General features: G+C 38.5%; 1 protein-coding gene across 4 annotated transcripts in view; it reads left to right on the top strand.

Moving 5' to 3' along the window:
- The window catches only part of LOC116972068 (serine/threonine-protein kinase Sgk3), a 124,950-nt gene that overhangs the window by 75,259 nt on the left and 36,635 nt on the right, over window positions 1-13,056 (top strand). For all 4 annotated transcript variants that reach the window (XM_033019376.1, XM_033019379.1, XM_033019375.1 and 1 more), the window contains exons 2-3: window positions 7,726-7,922; window positions 11,477-11,560. In XM_033019376.1, the coding sequence (XP_032875267.1) occupies window positions 7,845-7,922; window positions 11,477-11,560 (162 nt within the window). In that variant the 5' untranslated portion in view covers window positions 7,726-7,844. The remainder of the gene's footprint in view (window positions 1-7,725; window positions 7,923-11,476; window positions 11,561-13,056) is intronic.

Raw genomic sequence — 13,056 nt, 5'->3', positions numbered from 1 at the left:
CCCCCTGCTATTTCCGGCAGATTATTTATGTCTTCCTTAGTGAAGACAGAACCAAAGTAGTTATTCAATTGGTCTGCCATGTCCTTGTTCCCCATGATCAATTCACCTGTTTCTGACTGCAAGGGACCTACATTTGTTTTAACTAATCTTTTTCTCTTCACATATCTATAAAAGCTGTTGCAGTCAGTTTTTATGTTCCCTGCCGGTTTTCTTTCATAATCTATTTTCCCTTTCCTAATTAAGCCCTTTGTCCTCCTCTGCTGGACTCTTAATTTCTCCCAGTCCTCTGGTAGGCTGCTTTTTCTGGCTAATTTGTACGCTTCATCTTTTGTTTTGATACTATCCCTGATTTCCCTTGTTATCCACGGATGCACTACCTTCCCCGATTTATTTTTTTGCCAAACGGGGATGAACAATTGTTGTAGTTCATCCATGCAGTCTTTAAATGCCTTCCATTGCATATCCACCGTCAATCCATTAAGAATCAATTGCCAGTCTATCTTGGCCAATTCACGTCTCATACCCTCAAAGTTACCTTTCTCTAAGTTCAGGACCCTTGTTTCTGAATTAACAATGTCACTCTCCATCCTAATGAAGAACTCAACCATAATAGACCATCAAAGCCAAATGATCTGTTTTTACCCTGTAGAATTGATATAAAATTGTACACTCTCTCTTTAAATGCATTTATTCCCATCTCCTGGGAAGCAGGTATCTCAATATACATAATGCTACTTTTTTTTTAAAGTCAGAAATGTAATTTTCATTCTTGCCGATCTAAAGCCAGGTTAATATCTGTACTGAATACTTTAACTACATTATTTAAAAAAATAAATATGCATAACAATACTGGGATCCTGACTCATTATGTTACCTATTCTTAATTTCAGCTGTGCATTTCACTCCCACTTAATTTTCATTCTTTACAAACTTTGTTACTCAAACCTTTACATGGATCCATTCTCCCATCACCCCAAAGTCTTTCTTACCTACACTGATTTGTTGTTGAGCAATGTTTTGTTTTCCGAAGTTTCGAAATCTTTTTTCTGATTTTACTCGTCTATTCTTGTGACTTCTCCGTGACATAACTGCCCTCTTGCAATTCTCTACTTTCACACATCCCTGTATTTTAGTTCTGAAAAAGGGTCTCGACCCGAAACGTCGTCCATTCCTTCTCTCCAGACATGCTTCCTGTCCTGCTGAGTTACTCCAGCATTTTGTGTCTACATATATTTTAATTGCTCTCTTATTGACGACGGTGCCTTCACCAGCAAAGGCGTTGCCTGGAATTCCCTTTATATTCTGTCTGAAGACATACCTTAATGCACAAATATTGAGCAATTACCCCTAGTTCAAACACTCATGCTGAATGTCATGAAGAGTTGGGTGTTGGAAAGCCGCCTGCCAGCTCACAGTGCATTCCAGGGAGAGACCTTTGGACTAGTTTGTACATGCATGCAAAGAAATTTCAGAATTGTAATTTTCATGGATTTCCAGCATTTTGTGTCTATCTTCGGTGTAAACCAGCATCTGCATTTTCTTCCTACACATTCTGTATCCAGTTAGCCAGCTCTCCCTGGATCTCATGCAGTCTAACCTTCCAGAGCAGCCTATCCAGGGATCCTCATCAAAGGCCTTGCTGAAGTCCATGTGGATTATGTCTGTGGCCCACCCCTTGACAACCTGGTTGTTACTCCTTCTTAAACGCAGTCAAGTTCATGAGACACGATCTCCTACAGAAAAGCATGCTGACTCTACCTAATTATATTCTGTCAATCCAAATGCATGTGAATCTTATCCCTCAGAATCATCTCCAGTAACTTTCATATCACAGATGTTAATCTTCCTCGTCTATAGTTTCCAGGTTTTTTGTTGTAACCCTTCTTAAATAGAGGCACAGCATTACCCATCCTTCAGTCTTCTGGCACCTCATCTGTGTCTAATGTTGAATCAGAGCAAGGGCTCCCCTATTCTAGCTTCCCACAGTGTCCACGAATACACCCTATTAGGTCTGGGAGATTTATCTATCTTCATAAATCTTGGGACATCCAGCAGCTCCTCGACTGAAATATGGACTGTCCTCAAGGCAGTCTCCATTATCTGTCCCCAGTTTCCAAGTCTTCATCTCTTGCTCCATGGTAAAAGCAGAGCATTATTTATTGAGAACTTTGTCCATCGTCTGTGACTTCACGTATAGATGAGCACTTTGTTTTCTGCGAGCCATATTTTCTCTCTAGTTACCCTTTTTCTCTTAATATCATAATATCTCTTCTCAATCTTTTCTGCCAGAGCTATCTCATGCCACCTTTTTGCCCTCCTGATTTCCTTCTTAAGTATGCTCTTCAATCCCCTCTACACCTCCAGGGATACACTTGATCGCATCTGCCTACATCTGACCCAGGCCTCCTTTTTCCTGACTAGAGTCTCAGTTTTTCTTTTCATCCAAGGTTCCTGCCATGTCCTTCGCTCTGACAGCAACCCGCATACATTGATCTCTCGTACTTTTAATAGCATCCTCCTTTCTGGCCAACCCTTTGCCTACAGGTAAACTATTCCAATTAACTTTTGCAAACTTCAGTCCAAACCATTAAAGTTGTCCTTGTCCCAATTTAACTTGTGGATCATCCCTGACCTAATGCATAATTATTGTAATGAAAATAGTACTATTACCGCTTGTCCCAAATGGCTCGCCAGCTGACACTTCAGTCGTTTGCCTTGCCCAATTCCCTAAGAGTGGGTCAAGCTTTGTCCTCTCCCTTGTAGGGCTCTCTATTGCCTGATGAAAAGTTTCTGAACAAACTTGACCCAACTTAGAACTTTAACTTGTGGGTCAGCCCTATCCTTATCCATAAAGGTTTCCTTAAGTTATTTTGGCTTCAGATCAGAATTTTGTTCAATAACATTGCTGTGAGGTTCTTGGGAAGTTTTACAACATTGTCCAAATGCCAAGTTGTTCTTATCATGGTAGTGTTTGGGTTTTTATTGTGCTCTTCAAATCTAAGCACCAGGTTTATTGGAAGTCCCCAGCTGAAAGCGGCAGGTCACAAATACAGTGACTGTAAAATGGTGTAGCTTGCGTTCATTATAACTTTGTGTGAGTGAACGAGTGAATCTGTTTTTTTTTTTTGCACTGCTAAAATCAGTTTTCAATGTCACAATCACAATCAATCAATCACAATCAATCACAATAATAGTTTATTAGCCAAGTATGTTTTGCAACATATGAGGAATTTCAATTTGCCAAGTCAGTCATACAATGTGGTAGGATTTTTATTGTTACTCCCTCTATGGCATTTATCCACCAACAGATTCCTCTACCAGAATGCTCAATACAGAAATGAGCACTTCCACTGATCAGTGGTCCTTGCCTTTAAGATGTTGCCTATTTTTTGTATTAAAAAAAATAACACGAGATGCAACTGTTTTTAACCAGTATGCAGTTACATCTCATATTTCTTAGAAGACAGTGCAGATAATCTGCATGTTTGGTACCAAAATCATGCATAGAATACCTTTCTCCCAATCCACCTTGGTTTCTTTTAATTTTTTTTTGCAATATGTTGGCGGCACTGTGAAGAAAAGATTTATTGCCTATCTATTTGCCTTGAAGGGTTTGTGAGCCATCTTCTTAAACTTGAGAGAGGTACTTGTACAGTGCTGTTTGATAAGAAGTTTCATACATTAGATCATTGATCGCAAAGACAACATTTTGAGGAAACCTGCAGGCAGTGGAGGCCATGTCTGTTGTTCTTGTCATCCTCGTGGCAGAGACTGGGTTTGCGAAGTGCTATAGGTGTAAAGAGAAAATGCATTGTATTTTGTAGATGGTACACTTGGCAGCCACAGTATGTTGGATTGTGGAGGGAATGAATGTTTAGGGTAAAGAATGGGATGGCAATTATGCACGATGCTTTGTTCTTCAAGATTTGTTGAAATTGTACTCATTTAGGTAACTGGACAGTATTCCATCATGCATCTGGCTTATGATTTGTTAATGGTACACAAAAATGCTGGAGAAACTCAGCGGGTGCAGCAGCATCTATGGAGCAAAGGAAATAGGCAACATTTCGGGCCAAAACCTTTCGAATGATTTGTTAATGTTCGAAGCTGTTATTAATTATGGAATATCTAGTATCTGACCTTCTTTACAGCTCTGGTGGCAAGTTCAGTTGAATTTCTGATAAAGGTGATGACAAGGATGTTGATGGCAGGTACTCATGATGGTAATGCCAGTGACTGTCACTTGATTCTGTTCTGATAGAAAAGGGTATTTTGCAGCATATGTGCAGCACATGTATAAATCGGCTTTTATTAGCATCTGCCTGAATGTCATCTAGGTCTTGTGTGCAGGTAGACCACTTAGATTGCCGTTGAACAATAATTCTTTGAGTTTGATTTAAAATGAAATAAAAGCAGGATTATTCCCATCAAATTCTACTGCACCAACATGCTCACATTTCCGAAGTACCTTTTTAATGATGCTCCCTTTAACTGAGACTGACGTAATGGAAATTATTGCTCTCTGTTACCTGTTACGCTCAGCAAATTACCTGTGTACAATCATACAGATTCCAACATGAAAGTGTATGCAGATTGCTCACCTGAAAAGGACCACAAAGAACTTCAAATCTCTCAATGGATTTCTGTCTCAAATGCAGCTGGAGAAACTATCAGTTTTATGTGATCATTTTGTGGTGATAATCCTCATTCCATTGAATATCTAAAATATGAAAAACATTATTTTCTAATGTTAACATCTCTACTAAATCATGAGGCTACAGATGTTTGAAATCCGAAACACAAAATATTCAGGTTCGGCAGTATCTGCAGAGAGAAGACGACATAATCTCATGTGAATTAGAAAAGGATAAACATGCAATGGATCTTAAGTAATTTCAGAGACTGCCAGAAGGAAAGCAAAGACCAATGGAGAAAGTGTGTGCTGGAATGAAAGGTCAAGTTATATGACAGCAGCTGACAGGGACAAGTGTGCACTATAACGTGACAAGTTACAAAATCAAATGTGGTCCAGGCACGTTGTAAATAGGAATACCAAACCATCAACTGCAGCTGTTGAAAGGAATGGTGATTGTGATCTGAAATTGTTGAACTGTGTCCAGGATTTTGCAGTCAACACTGAGCTAACATTTCTTGCTAATCTCAATTTTAATATCGGCCCACTTAGCTTGAACATTCCAGCCACTGAGGGCCCAAAAAATGCTGTGAGTTGTTTTTGCATTATGCATTAGGATTCTTGATCCTTGTTTCATTTTCCAATTATAGTGGGGGTGTCAAGACTTGATTTATCCACAGAATCAGGCAGATCTGACAAGAGAGTAAGCCATTTGCTGCTCTGTGGTGGAAGTAGATTATTGTCAGTTGCCTGAAGCAATGGCAGTGAACACCAGATCTAGACTTGTTATGTCAAAGAAGGTTTGAGGTGCCCAATCTGAAGATTAAGTTCTGTTGCTCAAGCTTATGCTAATTTTCACTGAAACAGTTTGGGGGAAGAAGCCAGGAGAGGTCTGAATAGGAAGGAGGTAGAGAATTCAAATGGCTTGCAACTGGAAGCTTGGGGTCATGCTTGGATTGAACATCTTCTGCAAATTTAGTATCACTTCCTTGTTATTTTTAATGATCCAGCCCTAGAAATGTACAGGACAGGAAAAGCCAGTTTCAGCTCATATGGTATGCCAGTGTTCAAAAACATGACATTTGCAGTTCATGAACTAGGATCCTTTAGCTGATTTTCTTTCTGATATTATCAGCTAAAGTTCAACTTCCTCAGCAGTCCATTCTATACATTCACCATCCTGAACAAAATAATTATTTCTGATCTTTCTATTTGCCTTTCTTTTCAAAGAAAGTATTGTTTGCTTTTAGAAAGGAAATGGGAGTTATATGGCAGATATCCAAGTTTTTGAGTTAGTGCCTAAAAAAAGTTATACTGAATTAAGATAGAACTCCCATGAATGAAATACACCCTTCATATAAAATCAAGGGACCCAGTTTAAAGTTGCTGAATAGGACCAGAATTTATCTGCTTTTGATTTTTTTCTTACTGTAGAAAGTAGTTTAAAGTGTTGGTATAAAATAAAAATGACTCTGGTTTACATTTGATTTAGTTTTTGGTATAATTTTTGCTTTCACCCATTATTGACTGATCATTATTGCCAAAAATGTGTGGCATGAGTATTTTTCACTTAATGAAAACTGAAGTAACCCAGAAAAAGGAAAATTAATACTGTGCCCATATTAACCATGTGCAGTTTGCCCTTCTCCTTATTCATCAAATTTCTCCTTGATGTTTTGGTGGGAGTGTATGGGTGATTCATGCTAAATGGGTCAGGTTCATTTGCTTTATTAATTTTCCCACATTTTCTGCTCACAGGTGCGTACACACACACACACACACACACACACACACACACACACACACACACACACACACCTTGTTCTAAACAAAGTTTAGATCACTTTTATATTGGCCATGCAATGCCAGGTTTCAAACATGTAGCTCTGCAATGTTATTTTCAGTGCCATTTACTTACGGTATACGTTATGTTAAATATCCTGATTTTTATTTTTTTTTGAAAGCTTTCTTGATTTGCAAGGTTTTGTGTTCAACTGGACCAATGCTGAAGGTTTCTTCTTCAGGCCTACAAAAACACATAGCATTGCAATGGCAATGTCACAGGCAATTGTTTGCATTGCTGAGCTGTGTTGGCTTCACTTTCATTTTCAATAACCTGTAGTGCAGTACCTCAGGTTTTTGGCAATGCTATTAGCCAATAATGGTTGTTTCCAAAATGAATGAGAAGCAAGCCAAGTCAATACATCAACAACAGTACCATGCCTAATAGCAGCATGTCTAATTTCTTTAAGCTACATTGTAAAACAAAACCAATAAAACCAATTTTGAACCTGTTCTACATTTTGTAATATTGACTCAGTTGATCATATCTCGTAAAGCATGCTTTGCTACCACAAAGTTCTAATACATGATATGAAAATAAAGTTAAGCTGAATTATTTCAAAAGCTTGGAATGTTGCCAGGATAACTTTCATTTCCTTTTTAAAAGGAAGGCTGGGTTCTTCGAAAAGCACATTTCTGCCTATTAAAACGAGCATTTCTTAAAACATCTGCAGCTGTGGATCAGTTATAATAATCTCTGCCTTGCATGTATGAAATATGATCAAAATCATTTTAATCTGATAGGGTTATATGTTAAACCACACAGACTAGAAATAATAGATTCCATGTACCCGTGACAAAATGAAAGAAGTTAAAGTTCATAGCCACAAAATAAGGGATGTCATTTAAAGCTGAATTGTAGAAACTTCCTCTTTGAGGGTAGTGAATCTGCTCCTTCTCAAATTCTTTCCCCCAAGAGTGGTGGAAGCCAGATCATTAGATACGTTTAAGGTGAAAATAGTTCAAAATTTGAAGATTGCGGAAAAGAGGGATAAGGGGAGCTGGTGCAGAAGAGGAGTTGAGGCCAGTGTCGATCAGCCATGGTGGGGCAGGCTTGTGGGGTCTGATGGCTCATTCTCTGCTACAGTGTTCCTGTGTTAGGAAAAGGCAAACACTGGAAAAAGAAAACTTGAATTGTGGTGCTGTTGTGTAGAATTGTTTTATAATCTCAAATGTATTGTAGCCTAAAGAAGGATGTAGCCAGGTTTACTACCATTTCCACAGTCCAATATAACTTTGTTATTTTATAGGTCCTATGGCAAATGCAGGGAAATGTGTACCTGAGTTACTATATTTGAAGGAACACCCATAAAATTCAAGACCTACCATTTCTTCTGTTTTGCAACCACCTTTTGGAGAAGGAGCAAACATGAATTCAAAGTCATCATGCCCCAATGTCAGTATTCCCAGCTTTGATGAACACCGTGAGAAAAAGAAACGCTACACTGTAAGTATGGAAGTAAATGGCTGTAAGCTTTGAGCAAATACAAATAGACTTGTGCATTTAAATAATTTATAAAAGCTTATGATGGTAGAGAGTATTTTCTAATCGATTTGTTCTGTGTTAGTAAAAATTAATATTTTTACACCAACAATCAATTTTAAGGTTTCTATCTTTTTGGATCCATATCAACTATGTTAAAATTAAATGGACTGCAGATGCTGGAATCTGGAGTGAAAAAAAAAAATGCTGGGGGAGCTCAGCAGATCAGGCAGCATCTATGAGAGGAAATGGACAGAAAATGTTTTGCATTTGGACTTAAACATTGTCTGTCCATTTCCTTCCACAGATGCTGCCTGACCCACTGAGTTCCTACAGCAATTTTATTTTGGTTGAAATTATTGGAACTCTGTCAAGACATTATGTGCGGCGTATATTAAATCACAATTAACATATTTTTGATATTGCCGCACAATGATGTAATTTATGAAGAGGTTGGACAAACAGAGTAGCTGCAAAGAAAGAATTTATAGGAGATAAAGAAAGATTATTACACTGTGATATCAAATTATGAAGAATGCCAAGGAGTGACATCTTGGAAAGGACATGATGACAGGAGACATGCACTGGGGAACCTAGAACAGGATCTGAACGGCAATACTCCAGGAGAGTTGGAGTTAATGCAACATGGAACCGGGGGGGAATATCAGTGAGAGAGTTGGTAAAATCAATTAGAAATGATAATGGAAGCACAAAAATTGGGTCTTTATTGATGGGTGTAATGACAATTTAGACATACTTGATTGAATTGTAAGTAGTACACTTAATAGTGAAGTGGATGTGAAGCTGAGATTTGCATTTGATAATGTTCTGCATGATAGGTTGCTCTGGAAGGTTAGATTGTTAGAAGAGGTTAGAAGAATAAGGGGGGACCTCACTGAAACGTACAGAATAGTGAAAGGCTTAGACAGAGTGGATGTGGAGAGTCTGGGACTTGTGGCTAGAGTCTAAGAATTAAAGGACGTTCATTTAGGAAGGAGATGAGGAGGAATTTCTAAAGTCAGAGCGTGGTGAATCTGAGGAATTCTTTGCCACAGAAGGCTGTGGAGGCCAAGTCAGTGGATATATCTAAGGCAGAGATAGATAGATTCCTGATTAGTACGGGTGTCGGAGGTTATGGGGAGACGGTAGGAGAATGGGGTTAGGAGAGAGAGATACAGTGCTCTCCATAATGTTTGGGACAAAGACCCATCATTTATTTATTTGCCTCTGTATTCCACAATTTGAGATTTGTAATAAAAAAATCACATGTGGTTAAAGTGCACATTGTCAGATTTTATTAAAGGGTATTTTTATACATTTTGGTTTCACCATGTAGAAATTACAGCTGTGTTAATACATAGTCCCACCATTTCAGGGCATAATGTTTGGGACACATGGCTTCACAGGTGTTTGTAATTGTTCAGGTGTGTTTAAATGCCTCCTTAATGTAGGTAAAAGAGAGCTCTCAGCACCTCCTCTTTTCTCCAGTCTTTCCATCACCTTTGGAAACTTTTATTGCTGTTTATCAAAACGAGGACCAAAGTTGTGCAAATGAAAGTCAAATAAGCCATGAGATTGAGAAACAAGAATAAAACTGTTAGAGGCATCAACCAAACCTTAGGCTTACCAAAATCAACTGTTTGGAACATCATTAAGAAGAAAGAGAGCACTGGTGAGCTTAGTAATCGCAAAGGGACGGGCAGGTCAAGAAAGACCTCCACAGCTGATGACAGAAGAATTCTCTCTATAATAAAGAAAAAACCCCAAACACCTGTCCAACAGATCAGAAACGCTCTTAGGGAGTCAGGTGTGGATTTGTCAATGACCACTGTCCGCAGAAGACTTCATGAACAGAAATACAGAGGCTACCCTGCAAGATGCAAACCACTGCTTAGCCGCATAAATAGGATAGCCAGGGTACAGTTTGCCAAGAAGTACTTAAAAGTGCAATCATAGTTCTGGAAAAAGATCTTGTGGACCGTTGAGATGAAGATTAACTTATATCAGAGTGATGGCAAGAGCAAAGTATGAAGGAGAGAAGGAACTGCCCAAGATCCAAAGCATACCACATCATCTGTGAAACAAGATGGTGGGGTGTTATGGCCTAGGCATGTATGGCTGCTGAAGGTACTGGCTCACTTATCTTCATTGATAATACAACTGCTGATGGTAGTAGCATAATGAATTCTGAAGTGTACAGACACATCCTATCTGCTCAAGTTCAAACAAATGCCTCAAAACTCATGAGCCGGCGGTTCATTCTACAGCAAGACAATGATCCCAAACATACTGCTAAAGCAACAAAGGAGTTTTTCAAAGCTAAAAAATGGTTAATTCTTGAGTTGCCAAGTCAATCACCCAATCTGAACCCAACTGAGCATGCCTTTTATATGCTGAAGAGAAAACTGAATGGAACTAGCCCCCAAAACAAGCATAAGCTAAAAATGAAGAAGGGGTTCGGCCCGAAACGTTGCCTATTTCCTTCGCTCCATAGATGCTGCCTCACCCGCTGACGACAGATGGCACAATGGGCTAAGTGTTCGGCTGGCAACCGGAAGGTAGCCGGTTCGAATCCCGCTTGGAGTGCATACTGTTGTTGTGTCCTTGGGCAAGACACTTCACCCACCTTTGCCTGTGTGTGTGAGTGATTGGTGGTGGTCGGAAGGGCCGTAGGCGCAGATTGGCAGCCACGCTTCCGTCAGTCTGCCCCAGGGCAGCTGTGGCTACAGAAGTAGCTTACCACCACCGAGTGTGACTGAGGAGTGAATGAATAATGCGATGTAAAGCGCCTTGAGTATTAGAAAGGCGCTATATAAATCCCATCCATTATTATTATTATTATTTCCCCAGCATTTTTGTCTACCTTCGATTTTCCAGCATCTGCAGGTTCCTTCTTAAACATAAGCTAAAGATGGCTGCAATACAGGCCTGGCAGAGCATCACCAGAGAAGACACCGAGCAACTGGTGATGTCCATGAATCGCAGACTTCAAGCAGTCATTGCATGCAAAGGATATGCAACAAAATACTAAACATGACTGTTTTCATTTGTATGTCATTGCTGTGTCCCAAACATTATGCTGCCCTAAAATGTGGGGACTATGTATAAACACTGCTGTAATTTATCCATGGTGAAACCAAAATGTATAAAAATGGCCTTTATTAAAATCTGTCAATGTGCACTTTAACCTTATGGGTTTTTTTTCATTTACAGATATTAAATTGTGGAGTACAGAGGCAAATAAATAAACAATGGGTCTTTGTACCAAACATTATGGAGGGCACTGTAGTTTCTCAGCATTATAGTGTACCAGTTTCAGGGGGAAAAGTTCAGTGTCCGCAATGAAGTAGTGGCAGGACCATGGAAAGTGCAAAAAATATCCACTCATTGTACAACATAACACGCATGTGAGATGTTCACTGAACAAAGACTAGAAGAATGTTACACGTTGATGGGTTGATTTGACTGCATAATATTTTAAAATTAACTTCTTCCATCATAACTATTCTTTCCTACAGGTTTACAAAGTGCTGGTTCGAGTCGGTAGGAATGAATGGTTTGTCTTGAGACGTTATGCGGAGTTTGACAAATTGTACAACGCAGTAAGTTATTTTCTCTGTGTGTTGAGTTTGCACAATAGTATTTTATTCCCGTTTATCTTCAGGCAGCATGCACACTACCCAAGTATTATGTGAAATTCAAAATTAAACTTGATCTGTTTTATCTTTTGAGAATGGACATTCAGTTCTTGCAATTGGCATATTTACTTAGTTAATACCATTATGTAATTGGCTTTAATCATCAGTAAGCACATTCTCTTCTGTGAATATTTACCTCAGATTACCATTGAGCCTGCAGCTTTATTTTATAAATATTGCCCATTATAAGGATCTTCAAATAGGCAACACAAGTCTGAACTGTTTTAATAAGGAAAATTTGAACTTTAATTCAAAGTGAGTATAGTTGAGTTCAATAGTTTTTCTCAAGAGGAAGAGGGAAAAGTTACAGGTCTTGCCATAGCTTTCAGCATTCCTGATTCTGACATTAAAAAATTACAGCTGGAAAGAAGCTGGAATACGCAGCACTTTCAGCAGCATCTGTGCAGGGAGAAAAACGGGTCACATTCCATGTAGATGACCTTTTGTCAGAACTGATAAAAAAGACATTGACCTGAAATGTTAACTTTGCTCTTGCATTCTGAAAATATTTGTTGCTGACGTGTCCATATTTTCTTCACTGTAAGTATGAATGACCCAGAATTGATTAGGGACAGGCATAAATTGTAATTATTGTAAATTAGTAGTAAGCATAATTATTTTTAAGATTACGAGACTCAAGCCCAACTCCAAAACTTTCTGATTTTGTTGGAAACTTCAGTGTGCAATAATGTTATACAACATTGTTGTCTATCAAATGAGATTTAACCAAAATGCTGTTTGCATTTTATTGAAAAGTTCCAGAAATGTGAAGATGCGAGTTCTTCCCATTTCTAAGTGAACATTTCGTCACAAAGATTAACAAGTCATAAGTTAATCATTTAAAAAAAATTGCTGGAAATGACTCGGGTCAGACAACATTTGTGGAGAGAAAGAATTGACTTTCATCAGTAATCAGATCAAGTTGAGTTTATTAACATATGCTCACCTCAGAAATGTTACAAATAAAAGTATTTGGGTGCAGGGAAAACATGGAGGTGTGGAACAAAGTGAGGAAATATACAAGAGTGTGGATGGCAGGAGAAATTGTATGGCCAATTGTATGGTTCATATTTAAAAGGCCTACTTTATTGCAGATAGTCGCAAAGTAGAGAGAGAAATGATCCTCATAGAATATTGTTTCAAAAGTGGAAGCAAAGTTTAATTCCCAAAATCGGAAGTCAATTGCTTTGTAAACACAGGAGAAATACTTTAAAAAAAAAAAAAAAAAAGCAGACCACTGTACTTTAACCATGTTCTGCACCACAAACTTATCCACGACAAAAACTGCTAGGTCCAATCATCACTTTGTCTAATCTAGAAACGGTTTCCCAGTATTCTTTTTCATGAATTCTCTGCTAGACAAACATAATTGATTTCTCACAAACGAGGACTAATACAAT

The sequence above is a fragment of the Amblyraja radiata genome, chromosome 4 (genome assembly GCF_010909765.2).
Source record: "Amblyraja radiata isolate CabotCenter1 chromosome 4, sAmbRad1.1.pri, whole genome shotgun sequence".
NCBI classification, from domain to species: domain Eukaryota; kingdom Metazoa; phylum Chordata; class Chondrichthyes; order Rajiformes; family Rajidae; genus Amblyraja; species Amblyraja radiata.
The sequence above is the reverse complement of the archived record's forward strand: the minus strand, read 5'-3'. Positions and strand labels throughout refer to the sequence as shown.